At 50.5% G+C, this 23175-nt stretch overlaps 1 protein-coding gene across 2 annotated transcripts in view; it reads left to right on the top strand.

Annotated features, from left to right (window-relative positions):
* Positions 1-23175, top strand: part of LOXL2 (lysyl oxidase like 2) — a 63197-nt gene that overhangs the window by 15888 nt on the left and 24134 nt on the right. For both annotated transcript variants that reach the window (XM_038160378.1, XM_038160379.1), the window contains 3 exons: positions 2096-2271; positions 17369-17580; positions 22723-22942. In XM_038160378.1, coding sequence (XP_038016306.1) covers positions 2096-2271; positions 17369-17580; positions 22723-22942 — 608 coding nt within the window. The remainder of the gene's footprint in view (positions 1-2095; positions 2272-17368; positions 17581-22722; positions 22943-23175) is intronic.

Genomic DNA, 23175 nt, shown 5'->3' with positions numbered 1-23175 from the left:
TTAACATTTTGTGACTATATAATTAATTTAATTAATAGAACATATTATATTGATAAAATATAATGATAATTTGATTAATAAAATAAAATTATATATAAGATGAATATTGGTTCAATATAATTATATATAAGATGAATATTGGTTTCATATAATTATATATAAGATGAATATTGGTTTAATATTTTAAATAAATATATTTCTTTACTATTTAATAAATATATAATTATCCCAGTAAAATACAATTATATATAATTGAATAAATCTACTTAATGTTTTAACGTTTTAAATAAATTAATTAAATTAAATTTTAATTTAAGTTCATTTAATTAACATTTAAATAAATTCATTTTTTACTAGTTTAACAATTTAAATATAATTACTTTAAAACATTACCATTTTAATATATTAGATAGATAGATAGATAGATAGATAGATAGATAGATAATATCTATTTTTAATATAATATAAATGCCTGTGCACACACACCGAGGAAAAATGGGAATTCCAGGCTGGAAACTGGAGGGGAAATTTTCATTTCCCAAGAACCTCCAAAGAACAGCAGCTTCCACCAGCGATGGCTTCAGAAAGAGATGTCAGAGTCTCCTTGGTAGGGCGCGGAAGCAATCCCGGATTTCATGAGGATTTGCTAAATCAGGAATGATTTGAAGCTTTTTGGAGGGCAGGGCCTCGTCAATAAAACTGGAGTGATTTTAATCGGAATTGTCATCACTGATCCCCGGGGCAGCACAGGCTGGAGGTGGATGTTCATTCCCAAATGGATAAAGGACGGGAAAATCCACGGGCCAGAGCTTTGCCCCATCATCAATCCTTGAGGCGCCGCTTGACTTCCACACCAAGATTTCACACCTTGATTTTCACACCGAGAGTGAGACTGAGCAGCTCCCCTGGCTTCCAGGGAAGATTCCTTGGAATCCAGATTCAGGGAATCCAGCCCAGATTCCTCCTTGTGGGATCTCAGCTGCATTTTCCAACTTTTCCAAGGAAAATCTGGCTGGACAACGTGCTCTGCTTGAGGTGCTGCTTTATTCACCTTGATTTTCACACTGTGAGTGAGACCCAGCTGCTTCCCTGCCTTCCAGGGAAGATTCCCTGGAATCCAGGTTCAGGGAATCCAGCCCCGATTCCTCCTCTTGGAATCTCTGCTGTGGATTTTCCCATTCCAGGGAAAATCTGGCTGGACAGTGTGCTCTGCTAGAGCTGCTGCTTTATTCACCTCGATTGTCACACAGTTTTCCACACTGGGAATTTTCCTCTCTGATCCCTGTGATGGATCTGATCACTGCACTGGGGCAGCACAGGCTGGAGGTGGATGTTCATTCCCAAATGGATAAAGGACAGGAAAATCCACGGGCCAGAGCTTTGCCCCATCATCAATCCTTGAGGTGCCGCATGACTTCCACACCAAGATCTCACACCTTGATTGTCACACCGAGAGCGAGACTGAGCAGCTCCCCTGGCTTCCAGGGAAGATTCCTTGGAATCCAGGTTCAGGGAATCCACCCTGATTCCTCCTCGTGGGATCTCAGCTGCATTTTCCAACTTTTCAAGGGAAAATCTGGCTGGACAACATGCGCTACTTGAGGTGCTGCTTTATTCTCCTTGATTTTCACACTGTGAGTGAGACCCAGCTGCTTCCCTGACTTCCAGGCAAGATTCCCTGGAATCCAGGTTCAGGGAATCCACCCTGATTCCTCCTCTTGGAATCTCTGCTGTGGGTTTTCCCATTCCGGGGAAAATCTGGCTGGACAACGTGCTCTGCTTGAGGTGCTGCTTTATTCACCTCGATTGTCACACTATGAATGAGACCCAGCTGCTTCCCTGACTTCCAGGGAAGATTCCCTGGAATCCAGGTTCAGGGAATCCACCCCGATTCCTCCTCTTGGGATCTCAGTGGTGGTTCTTCCCATTCCAGGGAAAATGTGGCTGGACAGTGTGCTCTGCTTGAGCTGCTGCTTTATTCACCCTAATTTTCAACAGAGAGCAAGGCCCAGCTGCTTCCCCGGAATCCAGAGTCAGGGACTCCAGCCCCGATTCCTCCTCCTGGAATCTCAGCTGTGTTTTCCTCTCTTTCCAGGGAAAATCTGGCTGGACAACGTGCACTGCACGGGCAAGGAGAGCAGCCTGGCCGCCTGCGGCTCCAACGGCTGGGGCGTGAGCGACTGCAAGCACACCGAGGACGTGGGCGTGGTGTGCAGCGAGAAGAGGATCCCAGGCTTCAAGTTTGACAACTCCCTGATTAATCAAATTGAGGTAATTGGGGTAAAAATGATGATCCGGAGCGTCCTGAGGGGAGGGATGGCTGGAAGTGATGGAAATTGTTAATTTATCATGTTTATCTCCCATGTTTATCCCATGTTTATCCCATACTTATTCCCATTATCAATTTATCCCATGTTTATTCACATTATCAATTTATCCTATATTTATCCCACATATTTATTCTCATTATCTATTTATCCCACATTATCCATTTATCCTGTATTTATCCCACCTATTTATCCCACATCATCAATTTATCCCATATTTATCCCATCTATTTATTCACATTATCAGTTCATCCCATATTTATCCCATCTATTTATTCCCATTATCAATTTATCCCATATTTATCCCACCTATTTATCCCACATTATCGATTTATCCCGTATTTATGCCATCTATTTATTCACATTATCCGTTTATCCCATATTTATTCACATTATCAGTTTATCCCATATTTATTCCCACATTATCAATTTATCCCATATTATTCCCATTATCAATTTATCTCATGTTTATCCCACATTATCAGTTTATCCCATATTTATCCCACATTATAAATTTATCCCTTATTTATCCCACCTATTTATTCACCTTATCAATTTATCCCATACTTTTCCCACATTATCAATTTGCCCCACATGAATTCCCATTATCAATTTCTCTCCTGTTTATCCCATATTTATTCACACGATCAATTTATCCCAAATTTATTCCCATTATCAATTTCTCTCCTGTTTATCCCATATTTATTCACACGATCAATTTGTCCCATAATTATTTCCATTATCAATTTCTCTCCTGTTTATCCCATATTTACTCACATGATCAATTTGTCCCATAATTATTTCCATTATCAATTTATCTCCTGTTTATCCCATATTTATTCACACGATCAATTTATCCCATATTTATTCCCATTATCAATTTATCTCCTGTTTATCCCATATTTACTCACATGATCAATTTGTCCCATACTGCTCCCATCTCTGGGGTTAAAACTTGGCTGCTCCTGGCTGGGCTGGAGAGACAAAGTTCAGGTTCCAATTTCAGAAAGTCAGATAATAAGAATTTAAAACTTTTTAATATAAATTATTTCGGTTCCTCAGTCGGTTTTTCAAAATCGAAACCTCTTCTTTTCATGTTTCAAAGGATGAATTTAGAGACAAAATGTGCCCTTGATTAATCAGATTGAGCTAAATGGGGTGAAACCACTGACTCAGAGCATCCTGTGGACTGGACTGACATCAATTATCAATTTATCCCATGTTTATCCCACGTATTTTTTCACAATATCAGATCAATAATAAGAATTTGAAACAATCAGAGATTTATTTTATTTTTTTACTATAAATTATTCCAGTTCCTCAAACAATTTTTCAAAATTGAAACCTGATCTGTTACTATTTCAAAGAATGAATTTAGACAGACAAAATCCGTGTTGTGCTCACAGAACTTCCTGACATTTTTACTTCTAATGGACAAAAATCCCGAATTTTCTCTCCACTTTTAACACTGGGACCAGTTTGGAGCTCTCTGGGCTAATGGGGGCAGCGGGAAGGGTTGGATTTGGGGTGGAATAATTCCTACAGCCACGCTGGATTTGCAGTGAAGATATAAAGATATTTGTGCGTTGTTTGGATGAGCAATGATGGAGAAGCCGTGATAAAAATGTGGGAATATTTGCGGGAATGTGGGATTAGGGCTGGAAGTGAGGAAGGTTCTGGGCTCTCACTGGGAGGCTGAGGCGGAGATTTGGGGAAATGACAGAGCCAAAGGGCTCGGAGCCCAAATGGATAAAGGACAGGAAAATCCATGGGACTTCCACAGGATAAAGAAATGCGGGAATGCTGGGCTGGAAGGGAGCTGGGATGAGCTCTCCAGAGGGGAAAAAAGGGATTTTTTTCCTTTAGCTCCTCAGCTTGGGGAGTTTGTGGTGCCTCAGGCACCTCCCTTTCCTTGGATTTTTCACTGTCTCAATTCCCAACTGCCCTTGGCTGAAATTTATGGCAAGAGCCCCCTGTAAGCGTTTCCAGAGCTCCTTTTGAGCAGCCAGGGAAAGCCCGGGATGTGCTGCACATCCCAGTGTGCGGGGCAATCCTTGGGTTTGTCCGGGAGCTGAAGCGGGAGGAGCAGGCAGGGAAGGGCTGCAGGTCCAGGATCTGAGGGATTCGAGTTCTCTCCTCGCCCTGACCTGGCTTCCCCTGCCCGGGAGGGATCATCCCCCGCTGCTCCATCAATGGCTCCCTTGTGTCCCAGGGAATGAGGCGGGATCGTGGAACACCAGGGGTGGCTTTGGCTCCTCTGAAGCCACAGAGAGTCCTCAAAACACCTGGGAGAAAATCTGCTTTAGTCTAGACAGAGGTCAGCTCACCCCGAGCTGCTCCCGGAATTAGTCACGGCAGCCTTGGAGGGCTCTGCCTTTCCATGAGCTCAGCAGCGGGGCTGGATGAGTGGAACTCCTCGGAGAACCGGGAGGGAGCTCGGCTGCCGCTCTGGGGGTGCTGAAGCTTCAGATGAATCATGAGACTGAAGTGGTTCCTGGAGCAGAAGCCTGCATCCATCAGCAGGAGGAGGGGACAGAAAAGGGAGAAGTGGATTTATTTTTGAGGGGCTGTGCTGAGTGGGGTGGAAGCGCTGCATTCGCTGGGCAGAGGCTGTGGCACCCCCTGCTCACCCCCTGCCTGCCTCAAACTGACAGAGAGAGCAGCTTAAAATCAGAAAATGGGGAAAAACCTTCCCTGTGAGGGTGGGGAGGGGCTGGGATGGAATTCCAGAGAAGCTGTGGCTGCCCCTGGATCCTTGGAAGTGTCCAAAACCAGGTGGGAGCAACCTGGGCATTGTCCCTGCCCATGGCAGGGGTGGCACTAGATAATTTTGAGCTCCTTTCCCAAACAAATCATTCCAGGATTCTTTATCTCCCTGAATGATTTTGAGCTCCTTTCCTGCCAAATCATTCCACAATTCTGTCTCTCCCGGAATGATTTTAAACTCCTTTCCTACCAAAAATCATTCCAGGATTCTGTCTCTCCCTAAATGATTTTGAGCTCCTTTCCTACCCAGCTGTTCCAGGATTCTGTTTCTCCCAGAATGATTTTAAACTCCTTTCCTACCCAAATCATTCCAGGATTCTGTCTCTCCCAAAATGATTTTAAACTCCTTTCCTACCCAAATCATTCCAGGATTCTGTTCCTCCCTGAATGATTTTAAACTCCTTTCCTACCCAAATCATTCCAGGATTCTGTTTCTCCCTGAATTTCATGAACCTTCCCACAGCACCACTGCTTCCATCCTGCAAAACCCAGCTGATTTTCCTTCTCTCCCTCTAGAATAAAATCCCTGCAGCTGCAGGGCTCCTTCCCTGCCGCTTTCCCTGCAGCAGGATCGGGGCTGGAGGTGAGGAGCTGGGATGTTTAGGATGCCATCGTGGCAGCTCCTTGCAGTCACAACTGGCTGTCAAACGTTCAGCTCCTTCCTCCTCTGAGTTTTCCACTCTGCTCTATCTCCTCAGCAGCCAGTGGGACACGGCTGGAGCCACAGGCGAGGAGCAGGGTGGCCCAGGGGGTCACAAACCTGAACCAGGGGGGTCCAAAGCCTCCTGTGAAGGCGAGTTTGGAAGTTTTTGCCCTTCTCAACGTGCCTGGGAATTCTGCAGGTCATTCCTCGCATTCACCAGGGGAAACATCATCATCTGGGAGCTCCTGGGTTCTGCTGGAGCCCAGAGCTCGTCCCAGTGATGTTTTCTCTTTGGAATGAGGGTGAGGGGGCTGGAATTTCCTCTGAGCTCTGCTGTGGTCAGGACTCTCCATCAGCTTTTGGGCTGACAGAGCAAAACCAGCTCAATCCCACCGGGATTCCCAGGGGAAGAGATCTGTCCGTTTGTCCTTCAGCTGCTGTTCAAAGCAGGCTTTACTAGAACAGGCCAGATCTGTCCGTCTGTCCTTCAGCTGCTGTTTCAACCAGGCTTTTCTAAAACAGGCCAGATCTGTCCGTTTGTCCTTCAGCTGCTGTTCAAACCAGGCTTTAGTAGAACAGGCCAGGTCTGTCCGTTTGTCCTTCAGCTGCTGTTCAAACCAGGCTTTTCTAAAACAGGCCAGATCTGTCCGTTTGTCCTTCAGCTGCTGTTCAAACCAGGCTTTACTAGAACAGGCCAGACCTGTCCGTTTGTCCTTCAGCTGCTGTTCAAACCAGGCTTTGCTAGAACAGGCCAGATCTGTCCGTGTGTCCTTCAGCTGCTGTTCAAACCAGGCTTTGCTAGAACAGGCCAGATCTGTCCGTTTGTCCTTCAGCTGCTGTTACAACCAGGCTTTATTAAAACAGGCCAGACCTGTCCGTGTGTCCTTCAGCTGCTGTTCAAACCAGGCTTTGCTAGAACAGGCCAGATCTGTCCGTGTGTCCTTCAGCTGCTGTTCAAACCAGGCTTTGCTAGAACAGGCCAGATCTGTCCGTTTGTCCTTCAGCTGCTGTTCAAACCAGGCTTTGCTAGAACAGGCCAGATCTGTCCGTCTGTCCTTCAGCTGCTGTTCAAACCAGGCTTTGCTAGAACAGGCCAGATCTGTCCGTTTGTCCTTCAGCTGCTGTTCAAACCAGGCTTTGCTAGAACAGGCCAGATCTGTCCGTTTGTCCTTCAGCTGCTGTTCAAACCAGGCTTTGCTAGAACAGGCCTGCCTGGAGGTGCTGCACGGAGCTTGGCTGTTGGATCCCGTATTCCCAGCCTGGCTGTGATTCCCAAACGGAGCTGACTGTGCACAGCCCATGGATTTACAGGAGGCAGGGCTGGCTTTGGTGCCTGTGGTCCAAGGGAACGGCTGGAGCTGGGCCAGGGGAGCTTTAGTTGGATATTGGGAAAAGTTTCTTCACCTTGAGGGCACTGCCAGGGATCCAGGGGCAGCCACAGCTCCCCTGGGAATCCCATCCCAGCTCCTGGTCTCCCTCAGAGCCAGGAATTCCTTCCCAATACCGCACCCGAATCTCCCCTTTTCCAGTGGAAGCCATTCCCGGGTCCTGTCCCTCCATCCCTTGTCCCAAATCCCTCTCCATGTTTCTGTAGCTCCTTCAGGCACTCGAGGGCCACAGTGAGGTCACCCCAAAACTTCTGAACAATCCCAATTCCCCCGGCATTTCCTCATCCTTTAGAAAGTCTTAAAGCCCCTTTGGTGCAAATTCCCTGGGGCTGGGAAGGGCTGGGAACATGGAAAACCGGGGTGGGGGGGATCCAGCGGTGACCCCACGGTGACAGGGCCCTGCGTGGGGACGTTGTGCCCAAATCTGGCCTGGCTGGCTCAGCTCTGCCCCACAGGGAGCCCCAACTCATCCAGAAGCAGCTCGATAACCCTTGAGCCGAGCTCATTTCCATTGGACGCCGGCCCAGCTCCGCTTCCCAGTTTGGAAGAGCTGCGGATAAGTGGGATAGGATGAAACTTTCCATGGCCATAAATCACCCAGCCATTCCATACGGATGTGCTCAGGCAGATCCCTTCCCATCACAGCTCATGCTTGGAGGGTTATGTCACACTTCTTCCCATCCCCGAGCCCTTCCATCCTTTTCCTGCTGGGAAGGGGCAGTGCTTGACCTCTGAAAGCTGGGAAAACTGATTGCCAAGGCACAACAAGGTCAGGAACACAGAATTAATTAAATTAAATCTGTGCAAAGGACCTCCAAGCTCATTAAGACCAACCTCTGACCAATCAGCACTTTCTCACCCAGACCACCCCACTCTGTCCTTAGGAGAAGTTCAGTATTTGAACAGAAAATGATCTCTAAAGGCCTTTCCAACCCAAACCCTGAAGTGTTTCAGGGGAGGGAGAACATTGGGAGAGTTGTGATAAGGAGAAGGGAGACAGGTAGGAAGGGGTTAATCCTTCTGGCAACACCAGAATTCCATCCCTCCCTTGTTAAAATTCCTCTTTTGCAGTTTTCCACTTCCACTGCGGATTTTAGAGGATTTCTTGGAGGGTGGTGGAGCTGCAGAGCCTTTGCTGGGTGTCAGGAGCTCTGAAATCCAAATTCCCTGTGTGCTCCCGGAGCTGGGAACGCCATCCCTGCTTTCCCAACAGTGCCTGCAGTCACTCTGTGTCACCCCAGCTCATTCCAGACCCACCTGCAGCTGCTTTCCTGGCTTTTCCAGCCATTTCAAGGCCACAGTGGCTGATTCCTACCTTAATGTATTCCTTAAATCAATGCACCAGAGGGATTTTATTTAATGCCCGCCCCAAAACATCCTGAACAAAATATTTGCTGTCCACCTCCTTCCTCTGCGTGAGCCCACACAGCCTTCAAATAGGCCAGGCTCTAAATATATCGAATTTCTGCAGCTCCCAAATAGCTCTGGTACCTGAGGCCAGCCCAGGGCTTTGGCCAGACGCTGCCCAGACAGGTCTGGCTGCTATTTCTGGCCTTCGCTTCCCCTCTGGGTTCTTGTGAGGCAGAAAAATCTCCCTTCAAAGCCCAGTGGCTCAAAGGCTTTGGTTGTGCTGGGTTAAAGGGGGGCTCAGCCACGGCTGGAAGTGCCCAAGGCTCGGCTGGATGGGGTTTGGAGCAGCCTGGGGTGGTGGAAGGTGTCCCAGGGGTGGGATGAGATGGGGTTAAGGTCCCTTCCAGCACGAACCATCCCATGATTCTGGCAAATTCCAGGTTTTTGACGAGTCCTGCTCAGGGGTTTTCAGTCAAACCAGGCTCTGTGCGAGGCCAGACTGAGCTGGGGCTGCAGGGAGGGAAGGGGGAGAAGTTTGTGCCTTGTCCCCAGGTAAATCTCCCCCTTTTCCAGCTTTTTGCCAAGAAAATCCGTGGAATCTCTGTCTGCACCGTGGGGATTTGTCACACAGGTCACCCCCAGCCGATCTCTGTGTCCTGCAGCCCTCAGTGTTTAATTAGGAAAGTTTCATTTGCCTGTTTGTTGTGACAACAGCGTTGGAGTTTCCCGTTGCTGAAAATCTTCAATCCTCCAAACCAAAGCCCAAGGGCAGCAAAATTCTGCTGCTTTGTGTGTCTGGGAGGGTCTTCAGCATCCCCTCACCTCGGGAAAATGTTAATTAACCTGATCTGGGGGTGATCCAGCATGTTTTAGTGCTGTGAATTCAAAGTGAGTGTGATCATTTGCCTCAGTGGCTCCTTTGTGGCAGGTCAGGGTGCTGGAATCAGGGACTCGTGGAAGGATTTGGGTTGGAAAGGCCTTTAAGGATCATTTTTCTGTTCAAATATTGAACTTTTAAGGACAGAGTGGGGTGGTCTGGGTGAGAAAGTGCTGATTGGTCAGAGGTTGGTCTTAATGAGCTTGGAGGTCCTTTGCACAGATTTAATTTAATTAATTCTGTGTTCCTGACCTTGTTGTGCCTTGGCAATAAATTTTCCCAGCTTTTGGTGCCTGATCCAAACACTTAGGGCAGCTCAGCAGGAAGGGCACAGGGAATGACAAAGCTGTGCCCATCAGGAGCCCCCAGCCCTGGGGCTGCCAGGACAGAGCCGTGTCCCCCCTAAGCTGAGCCCGCCCCGTGCCAAAGCCTCTCCAGGCCCCCCTGCTCCTGCTCTGTCCCCTCCCTGGCGTCCCCAGCCTTTCCCAGGACTGTCCCCTGGCTCTGCCCAGGCTCCACGGAGCCTTTCCCAGCTCAGCCAGCCTTTGGTCAGCCCAAAGCTGCGCTGGATTTGCTCCTGGCCCCCAAGCCTGCCTCACACTCTGCTCCCTCTCCCTTTTGTGCAGCCCCAGCCCAGCTCTGTGCCCCGGGCACTGCTGTCCCCCATCCTCCTGTGTTTATTTAACAGCCAGGACCTTGGGGTGACTCAGAGGCTCAGCTCCAGATGTTCAAACCCAAACAGATTCCACCCATTCCAATGAATGTGGAGAAAAAAGAGTCTTTTTCCTCTGGTGGCTGAGGTTTAGTGGAAGTGAAGGTTTTTATGACGGACAAAGCCCCCGTGGAAAGATTTTTGTGTTGTGTTGTGGATTGGAGGGAAAAAAACAATTTCTTGTTGAAGTTTCAGCCTTAATTCCTGATGTTTGGAAGCTGAGAAATCCTGGAGCTCAGCTGGGAGGGAAAAAGGATTTCACTATTATTATATTATTAAATTATTATTATATTATTATTAAAACCCATTTATATAGGCTTTATTTAAGGGACAGTGGAATAGGTCAGGCTTAGGGAAGGAAAGAGGAGCTTGAGTGGATCACGGAGCTCTCAAAGCAGGAGAGGAATGAAAATGGAAATGAAAAAAATCCAAGGACAGAGCAGAGAGAAATCCAAACTCCAGGGTGATTCAGCACCAGGGCAGCGTCTGAGTCTGGGATTTCTAGGAACAGGATCCTCTCCTGGATGGATTCCTGAGCATCCTCGGGGCTCTTCAAAAGGAAAGGAACAGCAGGGTTTGGGCACGGGCAGGGCCCCAAAAACCCGTCCTGGGCATCACCTGCCAGCACAAAGCACGTGGCAATCGGGGCAGGGGAAGGCTCCCAAAGTTGGGTGGGATTTTGCCGTCGGATCCGGAGCCGCGGGGAAGCGTTTGGTTCAGAGGGTGGAAACAAAAGCAGTCGAGGCTCATGTGAAAACTTTTCCGAGCCAGGAATCCTTTTGTGAGGGCTCAAAACAAACCCTTTTCCCTGGGCTGGCCCCGGCTGCCGAGGCTGCGAGTCCCCGGTTTCGTAACGGAGCTCGGAGCCTCTGCCAGGGCTTTGTGTCCCCGCTGCAGAGGAGCGGCTCTGGGGCCCTGGACGTGGCTCCTGGCAAGGCAAGGATTGGGACAGAGGGAAACACGGCCTGGCATGGAGAGCTTCACACGTTCTTCCCTCATTTTACTAATTGGTGTTGTAGGATGCTGGAAGTCCCAGCCGAGGCTGTGGAATCCTGGAATGGTTTGATTGGGAAGGGAGCTGAAATCCCATCCCCAGGGACACCTCCCACTAACCCAGGCTGCTCCAACCTCTCCCTGGGCACTTCCAGGGACCCAGGGGCAGCCACAGCTGCTCTGGGAATTCCATCCCAGCCCTTTCCTTCCAACCTCCCATCGTGTCCCTGCCCTCTTTCTGTTCCAAACCATTCCCCCGTCCTGTCCCTCCCTCCCTTCCCCAAATCCCTCTCCATCACACCCTTGCCTCCCTCCGTGGTTTAGGGTTAGGGTTCAGCTTTCTCTCGATCCCACGGTTTTCCTTGCGGTGGGATCGCTCTCCACGTGTCCATGGAGCACAGAGAGGGGGATTTTAGGAATCTGCTTTATCCATTAGGTGTTGTTTGCTCCCAGTTTTTCTCTGGGATCTGTTTTCACCATCAGCCCCGCTGCTGTTGGAGGATAAACCATTTCTGCCTGGATCTGCATTATTGAACAGCCCTGGTGTAACAAAAGCTCTGCAGCCGAAGGAAACCATTCCAACCCCACAGAATTATTGGGAAAAAAAGCTCCTGGCAGCCCTTCCTCATGGAGAACCCTCAGTGTGCTTATTCTAATCCTTTGTTCTTGAATTTTCCAATACAAAGCCGAGCTCTGCAGTGCCTTGAATTCCTCTCTGAGGTTTTGCTCTTTGTTCAGAGCTGAGCAAACCCTTGAGTTGCTCCATCAAAAATTCCTTGCTCTAAACCAGCTCTGGGAGGGAAAAGGGGATGGGATTGGGGTTGGTTTTGCTCCCAGACAAAATTTCCTGAGCTCCAGAGCTCTAAACCAGCCCTGGGAGGGAAAAGGGGATGGGATTGGGGTTGGTTTTGCTCCCAGACAAAATTCCAACATTTCCTGCTCTAAACCAGCTCTGGGAGGGAAAAGAGGATGGGATTGGGGTTGGTTTTGCTCTCAGACAGACCCTAAAAATGTCACTGTGGCCTGTTGGAGCTATCAGAAGATGAATTCCCTCCAGGAATGAAATTTTGCCTGATTTTTTGCTGCTTTGCTGATTTTTTTATCCTCCTTGGCAAACACAGGCCAAAAACAAAAACAAAACATGATGACAAAAGGGCTGGATGCACTAAACAGAATCCCAGGTTGGAGCAGGATTTCTTTTCCTGTCTGAGTCAGCATCTCTGGGGGAGAGGGATGAGATGGGAGAGCTCTGTCCAAAGCCTGAGGTGGCACATTGGACCCGGGAATGTTTTCCCAATTTTCCATTTACACCTGGTTTTTCACTGCTGTCAAAAAACCAACAAGGAGCCAGCCCAGACAGTCAGGGGGGAGAAATGTCCAAAGGCCCAGCTTGGAAGGGGGAAATGCAGGACTTTGAAGCCCTGGAGTGGGAAATTCTGAAATCTCGAGTGAGAAATACAGCGATCTTGAGCCTGGACTGGGAAATACAGGGATTTTGAGCCTGGAGTGGGAAATACAGGGATTTTAAATGCTGGACTGGGAAATGCAGGGATTTTGAGCCTGGAATGGGAAATACAGGGATTTTAAATGCTGGACTGGGAAATGCAGGAATTTTGAGCCTGGAGTGGGAAATACAGGGATTTTGAGTGCTGGAGTGGCAAATACTCAAGTGCTGGAGTTGGAGATTTCAGAATCTCAAGTGCTGGAGTGGGAAATACAGGGATCTTGAGTGCTGGAATGGGTAATACAGGGATTTTGAGTCCTGGAAGGGGAAATACAGGGATCTCGAGTTCTGGAGTCATGGATATCCCACCCTTGCTGTGCTCAGAGCTCTTCTGGAAACAGCTGGAACAACTTCTTTTGATTTGTTAAGCTGCAGAAATAATTGCAACAATAACAGGCAAATCCCAAAGTATCTGCCAGCATTCCCAAGCTTCCCATTTTTAAAAGGGTTTTTTTTTTTTTTTGCATCATTGTGACTTTTCTCCTTCTCAGCCTCAGTGGGCTGTTTTCCTTCTCTGCCTGATGCTCTGATACCACAAATCCCCGCAAGGCATTCCCAGATCCATCCAGGGCTTTGGAACATTAAAATCCACCCTCTGGCTTGGAAAATCCATGAGGTGGAGATGCCTGGAAGCTGTGGGAATGCAGCAGGGAAGGATTGCTCCCTGTTACCCTGCTCAGTGTTCTCCCCTCAGCCTCTGGCAGGGACAGGCTGGATGTGCTGGGATTTGGGAACAGAGCTCCTGCCTGGCTGGAGGAGTGGGAAGAAAAGGGAAATCCCAAATCTGTTGGATCAGGACAGGAAAACCCAAATATTCTTGATGAGAGCGTGGCTGCTTTAGGGGCTCTGTTGCGTTCCCTGCTGCAGGGGGATCCTCGGGAGGAGGCTGGAGTTGAATCCTCAGGATCCTGGATAGGATTCCCTGGTTCTTTGGCCTTTGAAGAAGCAGTTTGCTCTCTCTGAGCCTGATCCCTGCACAGAAGGAGTCTGGGAATTGCTGCTCCCTCCCAGGAATCCTTAAGGCTGGAAAAGACCTCCAAGACTGGGCCCAGCTGAGTCCTTTGACTCCTCTGTTTGCCTCGGGGGTTTCCAGGATTCCCACCCGGATGACATTCCCTGGGATGGCCCAGCAGCGAGAAGAGGGATGTTCAATGATGAGGAAGAGGTGGAACATGGGAATGCTGATCCTGGGAAGCACCAGACAGATGTCCAACATCTGGAATGACCCAGGACTCAAGCGGGCTGAGCTGTGGAGCAGCTTCCTCACAAAAACACAAAACACAGCACCTGGAGCAGCACCCCTGGGTGTGAACTCATCCCAAGGACCGGCTGTGGCCTCCAGCTGGTCTAAATCCAAGGAAAAGGGGCAGGGCTGTCCCTTTTGAAAACCATGTGTGGGCTCTAGCACATTGCTGATGCCAGGTCTAGAAGGAAAATGTCCCATTTCTGCCACTTTAATGTGCAGCAGAGCTGATTCTCACCTAACTGTGGGTCCCAAACCCACCCAGGGCTTCCTACAGGATGGAAAAATCCCACAATCACGGATGGAAAACTCCCTCTCCCACTTTCCCAGCTGCAAATTTCCTCCTGTTTCCCATCTTTTCCCAGGTGCTTTCCCAGCCCAGTTCGAAGTGTCGGCTCCCTGGCCTTTGGGTTAATCCCTTTAAAAGGCTTTTATTAAAAACACGTGGAGATCTTCAGCACCCAGAGCTGTTTCCAAGTGGATTTAAAGCTTTGATTACTTTTTCCTGGTGAAGAAAATGAGGCAGGGTAGGGGAAGCAGGGGAACAAAGTTCCCTCTGACAGCCCTGGGTAAGCACAATTTCTCCATCAAGGCAAAAGCTGGAAACATTTCCTAAATTGCACCAGGGAAAAGCGAGTTGCAGGGTTTGGAAAGCAGCCTGGGGAGGCCTGGAATGCCCTGAGGCTCCGATACCTTCCTGACAGCACGTAGGCAAAAACTCTGCAAGATTTTAGGAGACGCTGCCAAGCTCAGGAGAAGCTGCCAGCTCAGGAGAAACTTCGTGCTGCAAATGGATTCCTCAGGCTCCACTGGAGAGGTTTCAAATCCCCTCTTACATCAGACCCTTGGAACACCTGAAATTGCCTCAGATGTAACAAATTTAGGTTTCACAGGGGTTATTTTTAATTCTTGAGGGCTACAAGAGCTTTTAAAAACGGAGCCCAGCCTATGAACCCTACGTGAGTAGCACTTTTGGATAAATCCTATTTTCCAGGGGTTGAGGGATGTTCCAGCTCAGATTTTGGAGAATTAAATTCTTGCAGCTGAGGGGGAGAGGGGGAATCAGTGATTTGCAAAACTGGGTGGTAAATGTAGACAAATAAAAGACAGAGAGGTGGGGGGGAACAAGGAAAAGGAAGGGGGAGGCCTTGAGTGAGTTGTCCAAGGTGGGGTGGGCAGAGCTGAGGATGAGGACGAGATGCCAACCCCATTCCTTGCCCCTTGTCCCACTCCCTGACCCATTTCCTGCCCCAGCAGCCTCTTTCTTTGCCCTTCCCTGGGCCCTGTTTGTTGTATCAGCACCGGTGAAAGCATCTGGAGAATGGATGAGCCATGGAATCTGCAGGACTCGGCAGGTCCTGCTCCAATCCTGACCAGGGGCCCGTGGCCCTTTAAAGCTCCGGGCAATTTTTCTTTTCCGAGTGGCTGAATCCGAGGATTCCTCAGTTCTGATGTAACCCCGAGCGGGACCACGTGGGTTTGCACATATTTGACAAGGAAAGGGCTCCTGGAAGGGAATTTATCCATTTTTCAGAAGCTCTTTTGTAACCACTCGCCACAGAGGACCTTTTCCAGCCAGAATTCGCCTCTGGGGCTCTGCAGGGCTGCTTTGTGCCCTCATGGGTATTTTCCAGTCTGGATTTGCCCCTTTCAGCCAGGATTGCCCCTGGAGTCTTACAGGGCTGGTTTGTGCCCTCAGGGATCTTTCCCATCCAGGATTTGCCCCCTTCAGCCAGGATTTGCCCCTGCAGGGCTGCTTTCTACCCTCGGGGATCTGTTCCAGCCAGGATTTACCCCTGAGGCCCTGCAGGGCTGGTTTGTGCCCTCAGGGATATTTTCCAGCCAGCATTCACCTCTGGAGTGCTGCAGGGCTGGTTTTGCCCTCAGGGATCTTTCCCAGCCAGGATTTGCCCCTGCAGGGCTGCTTTCTACCCTCGGGGATCGGTTCCAGCCAGGATTTGCCCCTGGAGCCCTGCAGGGCTGGTTTGTGCCCTCAGGGATCTTTCCCAGCCTGAATTTGCCCCCTCCAGCCAGGATTTTTCCCTGGGGCCCTGCAGGGCTGGTTTGTGCCCTCACAGGTATTTTCCAGTCTGGATTTGCTCCTGGGGCTCTTCAGGACTGGTTTGTGCCCTCAGGGATCTTTCCCAGTCTGGATTTGCCCCTGGAGCCCTGCAGGGCTGGTTTGTGCCCTCAGGGATCTTTCCCATCCAGGATTTGCCCCCTCCAGCCAGGATTTGCCCCTGCAGGGCTGCTTTCTACCCTCGGGGATCTGTTCCAGCCAGGATTGGCCCCTGAGGCCCTGCAGGGCTGGTTTGTGCCCTCAGGGAACTTTTCCAGCCTGGATTCACCTCTGGAGTTCTGCAGGGCTGGTTTTTGCCCTCAGGGATCTTCTCCAGCCAGGACTCTCCCCTGGGGTTCTGCAGGTCTGATTTTTGCCCTCAGGGGTATTTTCCAGCCAGGATTTGCCCCTGGAGCCCTGCAGGGCTGCTTTGTGCCCTCAGGGAACTTTTCCATCCAGAATTTGCCTCTGGGGCCCCGCAGGGCTGATTTTTGCCCTCAAGGATATTTTCCAGCCAGGATTTGTTTCTGTGGCTCTGCAGGGCTGGTTTGTGCCCTCAGGGGTATTTTCCAGCCAGGATTTGTTTCTGTGGCTCTGCAGGGCTGGTTTGTGCCCTCAGGGGTATTTTCCAGCCAGGATTTGCCCCCTCCAGCCAGGATTTGCCCCCTCCAGCCAGGCTTTGCCCCCGGGGTGTCGCGGGACGTCTCTGTGTCCTCACGTAGGTGCCATATGTGAAATCCATTCGCCTTCCATGACTCACTCGCTGTCCCAGGCTGGGGAGGAGGAGCCAGGGAAACGCTGCTGTCAGCACGTTGGAATCCCAGATTCCACATGAAATCATGGCTGTGGATGAAAACCCCAAAGTCCTTCCCCTGCCAGGGCTCCCACCTCCCTGCCCCTGGAATGATTCTGTGAGTAAGGCTGGCCCTAACAGAGCTGAGCTTGGTTAATTTCCACCGAACAGGGGCTAAATTAAGGTGAAAACGGCACTTGGAATTGAAGTGACAAAGCAGATTTGTTATAGGGCTACTTACAAAATAAATTAGAGCGCTTTTTTTAATGAGGAAAAGAACCTTCTTCCAGAGGATGGATTTACACAAGGTGGAAAGGTTTGTTTCATAAAACCCCAGAAAGGTTTGGATTGGAAGGGAGCTCAAAAATCAGCTCATTCCACCCCCTGCAACTGGCAAGGACACCTTCCACTATCCCAGGCTGCTCCAAGCTGGCCTTGGACACTTCCAGGGATGGGGCAGCCACAGCTGCTCTGGGAATTTCATCCCAGCCCCTCACAGGGAAGAATTTATTCCAAATGTCCACCTAACCCTGCCCTCTGGAAGTCTCTATCTCTGTTTTCCTGTCACTCCTCTGCCTCCCTGCCCTGTCCCCTCCTCAGCGCCTCATCCTTTCTGCCCTACCTGACCACAGCAGGTCTGTGACCCCACCTGGAATTTCCAAAACCCATTTCCCTCCAACCCAGCCTCATTCCCATTTATTTTCCACCCGCAGAACATGAACATCCAGGTGGAGGACATCCGGATCCGCGCCATCCTGGCCACCTACCGCAAGCGCGTCCCTGTCACCGAGGGCTACGTGGAGGTGAAGGACGAGGGCACCTGGAAACAGATCTGCGACAAGCACTGGACCATGAAGAATTCCCGGGTGGTCTGCGGGATGTTCGGCTTCCCGAGCGAGAGGAAATACAACACCAACGTCTACAAGTAAGGGCAGGGCTTGGGGGGAGCCAGAGCCATTGCTTGGAACACTCGGGGCCTTGTTCCCAAGGCAGATTGGCAGGTGGCACCCGGGACCCTGGGGGAGGAAAAGCTCTGACTGCTTCGTGCCTCCAGATGGGAATTTTTCATTTCTGTGAATGTTTGGAATGTCCAGCGTTTCCTGGTGCAGGAGGGGAGGCCTTTGATCCTCATCCATGGGATGCAGGCCTTGATGAGTATCAGTGTTTGACAGGGCCTGGACTGGGAGATAGGACACTTGGCCCAAAAAATATTTGTATTTTGTAATACCAGCTTGAGGATGAACATTTCCTCCAGCAGGGATGGGCTCTGTGTGGTGGGCAGGGATGGGACCAAACTGCTCCCACTGTGCCAGGAAATCCATCAGCTATGAGAAAATCGTGGAATGGGTTGGGTTGGAGGGGATTTACAGCCCATCCAGTGCCACCCCTGCCATGGCAGGGACACCTCCCACAAGACCAGTTTGCTCCAAGCTGGCCTTGGGCACTTCCAGGGATCCAGGGGCAGCCACAGCTTCTCTGGGAATTCCATCCCAGGCCCTCCCCACCCTCCCAGGCAGTAATTCCTTCTCCATATCCCAGCTCACCCTGCCCTCTGGCAGTTTGAAGCCATTCCCTGTGTCCTGTCATTCCATAATGGAAAGTCTCCAACTGCTCACCCCATCCCTGTGCAGAAATCCAGAGGTGGGATCAGTTCTGGATGTGCTGGAAGCTCCAAAAAAGCCACCTTGGAATAAAACGAGCCTTTCTGTGCTTCCTTCTGCCCAGCTTCCCCCTTCCCACTCCAAGTGCAATTCCTGTCCGTGCATCCCAGAAGGTGCTGGGAAAAGGGCTCTCTGTGATCTCAGTGCTGCTTTTCCTCCCTAGATTTGCAGATTCCTTTAAAATGAAGGATGAAGCCAGTGATTTACAGGAGACCATTGTGTTTCCAGAGCTGCAAGCGGAGAGGTTTAGGCTGCGTTTCCTGTTCCTTGGGAGCCAGGAGCTCTGGACTTTGTTGTTGTCATTGCTTCTGTTTGCTTTTTGTCACCAAGCCCTCATCCCAGACTGGGCTCTTCCCACACTGCTCCCTAGGAAAAACACCCTAAAGCAGATGTAAAAGAGCTTAAATGAAATTCCGTCTCGTTCCTTTGCTGCTCCGTGACCTGGGGAGTGGGAAAGCAGCGGCTGCTCCAGGGGAGGGCTGAAGGCCCCAGGCAGGAGCCGTGGTTTTCCTGCCTGCTCCTTCTGGCCTGTGGAATTGCTATTTCGGAACGTTCCCCCTGGATCAGCCTGGCCACGTTTCGTTCCTTTCATTAGCAAGATCCTGATCTGCTGGAGAGGTCCTTGGCTTGGAATAGCCCAAAGCCACACAGGGAAAATCGGGAATAAAGAACCCACTGGAATTCAGTCTGCAGGATTCCCAGGGAGACGAGCAGGGAATTCGTTGCCCTGGACACAGTTTCAGGAGGGTTTGCTTCCACCAGTGCAGCACGTTTCCCTCAAACCCATCCCTGAGATTCCCACCCCCTGCAGGAGCAGGGAATAAATCACCTCCAGACAGACAAAGTAGATTTTTCCTGCTTCCAATTGTGGCCTTTCCAAGAAAAGCATTAACTGGAGCATCTGGAGCCATCTGCCTTAAATAAAAGGGTGCTCAGGAGCTGTCCTGTCTCTGGGACACATGGAAATGGAAAGACTGACAGAAGGTTGTTCAGCAGCAACTCAGCACTGCTGAAAATCCCACTGCACTGAGCAGGAATTAGGAATATGAAGTGCTCCCAAATCCCAGCCCAGGAGACCTCTGCTGCTGAAGAGCCTCAGTGCCCCCAGACCTCCCTCCCTTTCCCTGTTTTTGGCCTTGCTGGGCTCCAGCACCCACAAATATTTTGGAAAACACGCTGAACATTATCCCAGGTTGGAAAAAAAATGGAGATGGCATTTTATTGGAGGGGAGAGGCTTGTAAAGCTTTGGCAGCTGCACAGTTTTGTTTGTCAGCAGAGTTTAAAAGCTGAATTCTTCCTTGGGCCGCTTCCCTCCGTGTTACGGGCGGATGCATCATGTTCAGCTGGTGTTACTGGGAAAGCTCCCAGTTCTGGGCTGGGAATGACCTTGGATTTGTGGTCAAGGCATTGGGATGATGAGCAGTGGCACCTTCTCACCTGGGCCAGGGGATGCTTGTCCCACGTGGTTTGTTTAGGAGAGGGAAAAGCTCATCCTGGAGCTAAACCCCCTCTCCCTGTGAATGTGAAGCTGCAGAAAAGTCCTTTCTCCTCATCCCTCCCTTTGATTTGAGAATCCCCTTCTCCCTGGAGCAGATCCTTCCCCACTCCTCCTCCACAGGCGGGGGAAAAGCTGGGATCAGGTTTCTGCTGGCCAAGGCTGCCCCTTCCCACATCCCCCCATCCCACTGCCCCCAGCCCTGCCTGCCCAGCTCTGCTCCTGCACAATGCTGGGAGGTGAAATGATTTGCAGATGGATCTTGCTCAAAAGAAAACAAGTGAGTTCATCGTTGTCCCGCTGCCAGGGGTTTATTCCTGACTGTAACTCGGCCTCTGGAGCTGACAGCACGATTTATGTTCGGAAATGAAACAAATCTAAAGTCGAGTCCCTGCTCTTGTTCTTTCCTCACAGTGGCTTTTATATAGGAATTGCTGTGACTCCTCCTCCCAGTTCCTGCTCTGGCTGGGAAAGCAGAATTTAATGCATTTTGCTGGTGGAGAGAGGAGAAATTTGGGATCAGTGAGGCAGACCTGATGCTTTTTTGAAGTCTTTGTGACTTGACAAAGAAATGGCTCCAGGATCAAACAGCTACCCCCAACTGAACCAGTCTGCTCACCCCGATACAAACCCAGTCAGAGGTGCTGGGCAGCTCATCACTTCAGGATTTGCAGTAGGAACCCTCCTGGCTTTTTTCCCCCTGGAAAATCCGGGATCTGAAGGGTTTTGGTGGGCCTGGCTTCCCTCCCTCCTGCCTGAGGCTGAAGGCAGCACCTTGATAACTTCAGGAGTTTCCTGAGGGTTGAAACCTCTGCTCACAGTTCCAAGGAGGAGCTCCCCAGTCTCTGCTCAGTGGGATTTGGGTGAATTTTCCTGGAGTTTGTGTGCAATGATTTGTTCTCTGCCCCCCAAGTCATGGAATCCTGGAATACCCTGAGTGCTCCTTAACCAACCCTTCCCACAGAGCTCTGCTTGAGCTTTGTTTAAAGCTTTTCTGGGATGAAAATCCCTCTCTCCTCACCAGTAGAAATGGTTGGAGTTCCAGCTTGACCTGGAATTGGCTGAATTCTCCCAGCAGGAATGCCCCTTCCCACCTCTGACCTGAGCAGCATCACCCTGGGCTCCCACTGATCCCAGCTGGACCCTTTTGTGTTAAAAACGAAACATCAGCAAAGCCTGGGATCCTGGCTGTAAGATCAGCTGAATTCTGCTTTTTTTACATAGATTCAGTCTGGGGACACGAGGTGGGGCTTTATTTCTCCCCAGCCTCCCGAGGGCTGTTAATACCATACAGATGTTGATGCCTCATGAAATTTCCAGGATGAGGTCATTGTTTGCTATTCTAAGGCATCCCCATCCCTGCTTGCCGAAGTCAGGCTGGTTCTTGTCTGCTCTGGAGTTCATGGAGCTCTCTGGACCTGTCTGTGAAGGATGAAAATGCTCCTTCAGGTCCTCCCTTCTGTCCTGAGCATGGCTGGGAAGCAGCTGCTTTGTATTGCATCCTCCCTGGCTTTGTTTTTTACATTTTAACTCTATTCCTATTTTCCCATCCCTTTTTTCTCGACTCAGGGAGTCCCTGACAGCTCTGCTGTGCCAGAGGTGGGTTCTGACAGCCCCTTTTCCCCACAGGACAGGCAGGGTCCTGCTGCTGTTCCCTGGGATGGATCTCAGCCCTGCTTCATCCTTCTCCAGCATCATGGGATGCAGGCGCAGCTCCCTCTCCAGCCTGGCTGGATCCATCCCCAGCCTCGGCCCAGGGAGATCGGGTTCCAGGAAGGATTAGTGAGAGGCTGGGAGCCAGCAGAGCCTGGAGAAATGCTGAGCTGGGCAGCAGAGCTCGGTGAGCACAGGGGACAAAAGCGACCCCTCAAACATCCGCGACCCTGCAAAATCTAAATCCTAAATGGAAAACCTGGGAAAGCCTGGAGCTGCTCAGTGGAGTCCCAAAAGCCCCTCAGAAAGGCTCTTTGGCCCTCTCCAGCTGCTCCCCAGGCTCTCTGCTGCAGCAAAGCAGAACTGCTGCTTTTTCTCCCCAAATTCCAGCCACCTTGCTGCGCCATGTATCACAGCTAATCCCTGATCCCAGCTCTGCGTGGCAGAGATTCCTGGAATGAGGAGCAGCACCAGGATCACACAGAGCCACGTGGAGATCCCAGCAGGGCGAGGGCTCCCCTGAGCCTTCCCTGGTTTTAACTCCTTTTGGAGGCTGACCTGACCCATATTTCCATTCCTGTCCTCTCCAGCAGCCTCCCAGTTAGGATGGAGCTGGATCCCTTCCCTTCCCGGTTTATTGCACGTGCCCCTGCCTCCTCAGGAGTGCCTGGAGCAGCTCCAGGAAGTTTGGGAGCGAGAAGCAGGAGCTGCTGCCAAGCTGCTCTGCTGTGAACAAGTCAGCGGGGGAATTGCTCGTGCTCTCGGAAATTGCTCTCAGGTTGTTAACACAGACTCGGAGAGGCTTTGGATTTTTCCCAACCCCAGCTGATAGCTGCTGGGCAGCAAAAGGGGAGGGTTTTTCTGGGGGATCTCCAGCCCAGTTATCTGCACAAATCCTCTTGGTCCATTTGGAACTCGCTGACCCCTGTCCCTGCCTTGGATGGGATCTGCTCTCCTGGGAGCGTGTCATTTGCTGGAGCCACACCTTTGATTCCTACTCAGACTTTTTAGTTCTTGCAGGGATTTATTTGCTGTAATGTGGTTGGACTTGATGATCTTGGAGGTCTTTTCCAAGCTGAACGATTCCAAGTTTTCAAGTGACACCTCAACAGAGTCATGGTGTGGATGAACACATCAGCCTCCAAATAATCCTGTCCAATCCCCACTTCATCCTAGGGCGTTTTTCCTCCCAAAATTTAGCAAAATCCATTTGTTTACAGATCCCTAACTTCCCCCCTTCTCCTTAACTCCTTTCAGGATGTTTGCCAGCAGAAGGAAGCAGCACTACTGGGCTTACTCCATGGACTGCAGCGGGAACGAGGCTCACATCTCCAGCTGCAAACTGGGGAACCACCTGACGGGCACGGGGAAGAACAGCAGCTGTGACAACGGCATGCCCGCGGTCGTCAGCTGCGTGCCCGGCCGCGCCTTCGCCCCCAGCAGCCACAGCGGCTTCCGGAAGGCCTTCAGGCAGGAGGTGAGCAGGGAACAACCCCAAAACGGGTCGGAAAAACATTCCAAACCATCACCCCCAGCCACGGGCAGGACACTTTCTGCTGGGCTTGTTCCAACCTGGCCTCGGGCGCTTCCCAGGCAGCCGCAGCTTCTCTGGGAATTCCATCCCGGGACCTCACCACCGTTCCAGGGAAGAATTCCTTCCCAGTATCTCATCTATCCCTTCCCTCTGGCGGTGGAAGCCATTCCCTGTGT

Source organism: Motacilla alba, chromosome 22, assembly GCF_015832195.1.
Source record: "Motacilla alba alba isolate MOTALB_02 chromosome 22, Motacilla_alba_V1.0_pri, whole genome shotgun sequence".
Lineage (NCBI taxonomy): Eukaryota > Metazoa > Chordata > Aves > Passeriformes > Motacillidae > Motacilla > Motacilla alba.
The sequence above is the reverse complement of the archived record's forward strand: the minus strand, read 5'-3'. Positions and strand labels throughout refer to the sequence as shown.